The 6,000-nt window shown below is 45.2% G+C and overlaps 1 protein-coding gene across 5 annotated transcripts in view; it reads left to right on the top strand.

Moving 5' to 3' along the window:
• mark4b (MAP/microtubule affinity-regulating kinase 4b) overlaps window positions 1-6,000 on the top strand; it is a 53,932-nt gene that overhangs the window by 31,223 nt on the left and 16,709 nt on the right. For all 5 annotated transcript variants that reach the window (XM_068712973.1, XM_068712967.1, XM_068712988.1 and 2 more), the window contains exons 7-14: window positions 377-433; window positions 739-975; window positions 1,236-1,355; window positions 1,452-1,551; window positions 1,806-1,915; window positions 2,234-2,426; window positions 2,529-2,749; window positions 3,381-3,484. In XM_068712973.1, the coding sequence (XP_068569074.1) occupies window positions 377-433; window positions 739-975; window positions 1,236-1,355; window positions 1,452-1,551; window positions 1,806-1,915; window positions 2,234-2,426; window positions 2,529-2,749; window positions 3,381-3,484 (1,142 nt within the window). The remainder of the gene's footprint in view (window positions 1-376; window positions 434-738; window positions 976-1,235; window positions 1,356-1,451; window positions 1,552-1,805; window positions 1,916-2,233; window positions 2,427-2,528; window positions 2,750-3,380; window positions 3,485-6,000) is intronic.

Genomic DNA, 6,000 nt, shown 5'->3' with positions numbered 1-6,000 from the left:
TCAGTTAAACCTCACACCTTAAAATACAAATATGTACAAATACTCTCTGGACTGATTAAAAAGAGAGGAAGAGGACATTAAATCTGAGCTACTTGAGCTCTGATGTGACTCATCGTTTATAGTTCCTGCTTTGATTGTAACTTGGCAGACACATACAGAAATGGATTGAATTCTTCCACTGTGGTTCAGAGCCTCATAAAACAAGCAGGAGGTGTGATCGCACAGCAAGAAATCCAGTCACCCGCTTTCTATTTGTAATGTTGAGTCATGTAGTTGTTCAAGGAGGGTGTGGGGGTTGTGTGAATGGAGCTCACAGTTTATCTTCCATTTACGTGTTAGTTATGTTCTATCTTTGGTGTTGTTTCTCTCTCCTCAGATTGTGTCGGCAGTGCACTATTGTCACCTGAAGAACATTGTTCACAGAGACTTGAAGGTGATTACACAATGTCACAAGATAAGGAATGAAACGGGAACCTTCTTCAGATGACCAAAAATCTGTGAAAGTCAATCATTGACACATATTAAACAGAATATGTTTTGATGAATGAGCTCATAAAAGAAATAAGTAAAATGATCGAACATCACTGCCATTGCAAAATACATGCCAGCCACCAAAGTGTATTATCCACTACTCAATGAAAAGCATAGTTTCCTGTATTTCCTGTAATTTTCTCAGCTGATCATAGTTCTGCTGTTGTTTTTTTTCCTGTGTTTCACTGTCTGTGTTGTTTTGTGCAGGCGGAGAACTTGCTCCTAGATGCCGATGCCAACATCAAAATAGCCGACTTTGGCTTCAGCAACGAGTTCATGGCAGGCAGTAAACTGGACACGTTCTGCGGCTCGCCGCCCTACGCGGCCCCAGAGCTCTTCCAGGGGAAGAAGTACGACGGTCCGGAGGTGGACATCTGGAGCCTGGGCGTCATCTTGTACACACTGGTCAGCGGGTCCTTGCCCTTTGACGGACAGAACCTAAAGGTACAGATGCAGTCTATGGTCTCTCGTGAAGAGATTTCTTAGGTTTTGGGAGATCATGACGTGCACAAGAACTATAGCTTTGTCTATTCTATTTGTTTTCCTTCATTCCTTTAACCACATAATTGTGCATTGTATAACATCACACAAGATTTTGCCCAAAAAAAACCGATAAACAGTATTTAAATATAGTCCCCTTCTTTTATTGATTTGATGTCCCTGTCGCAGAAATTCATTGTGTGTCAATTGTGTGTTTCGTTCAGGAGCTGCGGGAGCGCGTTTTGAGGGGGAAATACCGCGTGCCCTTCTACATGTCTACAGACTGCGAGGGAATCCTGCGCCGCTTCTTGGTCCTCAATCCTTCCAAGCGCTGCTCGCTGGAGGTGAGGAGGAAACACAGCATCACGTGCAACACGGCATGAATTGACCACATTAGGGTCTAAATATTGAGCTCTCCTTCTCTTCCCTTTCCTCACCAGCAAATAATGAAAGATAAGTGGATCAATATCGGCTATGACGGCGAGGATCTGAAGCCCCACGCAGAGCCTGTCGAGGACTTAAACAATACCAGCCGCATTGGTGAGAAACACAGACCTTTCACTATTCATTTATTTAACCTAATTATTGATCTCGTCATAATTTTGTCACCATTAAAGCTGGCCTACACGGTGCTACATACGCGTGTTAAGTTCAGGTCCTGCATATGGACCTAGCGTTGAAGGTTCACACAAAGCAGAGCACCTTTTCATAATTGTGCAGGAGGTCGACCCGCGTGATTCCTTTGCAGCTCGCCACTTTTTTGGAATTTGTTATTAAATTTGTCTCGTTTCAAGATGTGATGGTCGGGATGGGCTTCACCAGGGATGAGATCAGAGACTCACTGTCTAGTCAGAAGTACAACGAGGTCACCGCCACATACCTGCTGCTGGGACGCAAGAACGAGGTGAGGGCATTGGCTCGTCTTTGTGGGTTTGTTTGCAGCTTTTTCTGTATTTAGGTTTGAGGTAATAGGTTATGGCTTTATTGGACAGTATATCTTTTGTCAAATACGCTCATATCCAAACAAAATTCTGAAAAAAGTACTAAGAAGATTTAGGATGGAGGTGGTGCCTTTTGTGTCATTATGAGTTCATAATATTAATTATTAACTGTTGCGTCTAACCCTGGTTGTAGCTCGGGATGTTGGACGCAGTGAAGCTTTAAACAACCTAATCGATGCCTGACTCCAGTCTTATTGTACGTGTGAATATTTCCCTCTCAGACGGAAGGCAGCGAGTCTCGAACGGGCAGCAGCCTGAGTCTGGCTCGAGTCCGACCCGGTACCATCACCAACGGAACCAGCAAACACACTGCTTCCTCTTCCTCCTCCTCCGCCACACCTTCTTCCTCCACTGGCCACAAGCCGCAGCGCAGCGCCTCCACCTACCACCGCCAGAGACGACACTCTGACTTCTGTAAGCCAGATCAGTGACGTAGTGATTAGTGAGAGTCGGTTTCATTCATTCACAGAAATCGACCTTACCAAGATCTATTGTCTCTTGTCTACCATCTCTTAGGCGGTCCGGCAGTTCCAGGGTCCACCCACCCCAAGCGGAGCCCCAGTGGCGTAGGCGAAGGGGCAGGGCTTAAAGAGGAGCGGCTGTCGAGCCGCAAGCCGAGCACCAGCACCGTTGGCTCCCGTAGCATCCCGACGCCCTCCAGTCCCATGGTTAGCTCCGCCCACAACCCAAACAAGGCAGAGATACCCGACCGGCGCAAGGAAGCCAACGCGACCACAGTAAGGCCTAAAAGATATTTTATGGGTGTGATGAAATCATCGCGACAGCTGTCACCTTTAATCCCTTATCAATAGAACAGGTGCAGATGGCAGAATCCTCAATCTTCCCTAATCCCATTACCTCAGATTACACTGCACTGACACAGATACTGTGGAGACTGCAAACATTAACGTCCTCCGCAGATTAGAGAGGAGTTGAACAGTAAAACACTTTGCATACTTAAATGAATAACAAACTGTGGATTTGCCCAGCGGAGGGAATATAGAGATTATGGTTGCTCAGTGAGATTAGCATGAGCGAGCGGGAGTTTAAAGGAATGTGAAGAGATGATTAACTCCTGAGATGAACTCTTTAATGTTCTGTACGGGACAATCAGGCTGAGCTCGTTACGGTCTGAGGTCAGACAATCAAGCCAGGGAAGTCTTAACTTTTCTTAAAACCTGCTTGGAGCACCAGACAGGCAGGTTTTACTCTAGTCCGGATTTTCAAATAGTGTAGCCATATGAAGGCTTGATACACATCTTTCACTTCTGAAGCCCTCCTTTCATTGTGTTATGTTGTAAAGCACTTAATCATTCAAAGACGTCATTCATTTCAGTAAATACAAGTGATTTCTGATTCTTTCTCCAGAATAACATCCCTGCCAGTGCCATGACTCGAAGAAACACGTACGTGTGTACAGACCGGTCCAGCACCGATAGACACTCACTGCTGCAAAATGGCAAGGAAAACAGGTGAGAGGAGCATCACCATACGTCCCGTAACAGATGAGCAAAGTGCCTCTACAGTTAGCGCCTGTTAGTGAGCTGTGTGGGCTCTTTTTCTGTTTTTTATTCTGTCCTCAAATACAACATATTTATTGTAATTTGCACCACAGCCAATGGCCATTGAGCATACATGTATAAACAAATAAGACGCAATCCTGACGGTTTTTCGCATCATCACTACAAATTTGGAGTCTGTTTTGACTTCGTGCAAGTTTTAAATTTCACCTCATTTTGTATCTAAACTCCCTGAAGGACTGCAAGGAGTTGAGATTAGGTTTAGGGTTTAGGTTGGAGAAAAGGTTTTCTGCTCGTCGGTGTCAGAGCATGGCAGCCACCATCTCTATCTATCTCTCTCTCTCTCTCTCTCTCTCTCTCTCTCTCTCTCTCTCTCTCTATCTCTCTCTCTATCTATCCCTTTTTTCCACCCTATGGTCCCTCTCTCTCTCACTTTCTCATTTTCATTCTGGCTGACCTGTTTTTCTGTCCCTCTGTCTTTTTGTCACTCTGTAATGTTGCCTCTCACAGGAAGAGCCAGGAGGTCGCTGTCTGTCATCTGACCTCCAGTAAAGAGTTTTTAAATCTAAGAATACATGGAAAGCAGCGAAGAAAACATTTGAAAAAAAGCCCAAAATGACGTAGAGCATTGTTGTGGCAAGAAAAAAGAAACGCCATCAAACAGACTCACTGGTGTTTCAGAGTCAGGTTGAGTTTCGCCCCTTTCGTTTAGATTTGACGACACGCCCGACGTTTTTACATTTGGGCGTTACGACGAGTCTCCTGGAGGGAAAGCGTGACAGGTAAACGGAGGGGAAGGATGGAGGGGACAGAGAGGGAGGATGGTAAGGAAGAGAGAGGGAGAGAGGCGGAAAAGAGAAGGGGAGCTGGATGAAGTGAGGACGGACATTGTGCCAGCCTAACCCTCCATTTGCCTCAGAGGCCTTGTCAATGTGATGCCATGCCAGAGTGGTTGATGGCACAAACATGTGCATGGACACACACACGCAAACACACACACACACACACACACACACACACACACACACACACACACACACACACACACACACACACACACACACACACACACAGTCACATTTAGTTATTCAAAATCAACTTGTGTTGAACCATAGTGGCAAAGGTGACCAGGAGAGACAAAAAATACAAATTCTGTACACGACAGCGTGCGTGTGACTATAGTTAATCATATTTAGTTGATATAAAACACACATGTCCATTCGTTAAATTCACATTGCTGTGTATTAACACATTATACACACAGACACTGATCTATGATGACACTGGAAGATAAGTGTCCTCATGCCAAGACAAATAGTACTGTAGCTGCAGACAGAGAAAATATACCGCTGAGGTACTTTTACTAAACGAACTGAAGGGTACTTCATTTAGATCATATGTTTTATTTACTTAATGTTTATTTGTGTGGGAAAAGTATTTAATGTAGCATTAAACCCTTGATGGGTTTTTTTAATTTAAAAAAAATTCATTACACTCAACAACAAATACACAAGATGGTAAGAAGCACAAACTCAACAAAAAACGCGTATAGAACTCAGAACAGGACAAGAAGCTAGAGACAGAACAATACGAAATACATTACATTACAGTCATTTAGCAGATGCTTTTATCCAAAGCGACTTACAATAAGTGCATTGAATACATAGGTATTCAAGAGAACTACTAGTCACCAGAAGTCATAAGTACATCTCATTTTTTAAACAAACATCTAAGAGCATAAACCAGAGCATAACTCAGAGGCAAAGTATAGTACAGTGGAGAAACCAACAAAAACAGTTAGTGCAAAAAAGTTATACGAATACAAGTGCAACAAGCTAGTATGAATACAATAAGTGCTAAGTGGAAGGTTCAGGGTAGCACTTCCTGAAGAGGTGGGTTTTCAGCCTGCGCTGAAAGATGGGCAGCGACTCCGCTGTCCTGACATCAGTGGGAAGTTCATTCCATTACACTGTGGGGCCAGGACAGAAAACAGCCGTGACCGGGTCGATCGGCCACAGGGACCTCTGAGCGAGGGGGCAACCAATCGCCCCGAGGCAGCAGAGCGAAGTGGTCGGGCGGGGGTGTAAGGCTTGACCGTGGCCTATAGATAGGAAGGAGCTGTACCTTTCACTGCCCTGTAGGCTAGCACCAGAGTCTTAAACTGGATGCGAATTCTTACAGGGAGCCAGTGTAGAGAACGGAGAAAGGAAGTTGTGTGGGAGAACTTGGGGCGATTGAACACCAGGCGAGCTGCAGCTTTCTGGACAAGCTCCAGAGGTCTGGTGGACGGGGTTCCAGGGAGTAGAGAGTTGCAGTAGTCCAGGCGGGAGATGACAAGAGCCTGGATGAGCACCTGCGCCGTCTCGTCAGTGAGGAAGGGGCGAATCCTCTTGATGTTGTAGAGCAGGAATCTGCAGGAGCGTGTAACGGATGAAATGTTTGCAGTTGGTCATGCAGAGTCACACCCA

Source organism: Cebidichthys violaceus, unplaced genomic scaffold (assembly GCF_023349555.1).
Source record: "Cebidichthys violaceus isolate CVI_PGR_0920_01 unplaced genomic scaffold, fCebVio1.0.p SCAF_1, whole genome shotgun sequence".
In the NCBI taxonomy this organism is placed as follows: domain Eukaryota; kingdom Metazoa; phylum Chordata; class Actinopteri; order Perciformes; family Stichaeidae; genus Cebidichthys; species Cebidichthys violaceus.
This window is presented reverse-complemented; position numbering and strand designations above follow the sequence as displayed.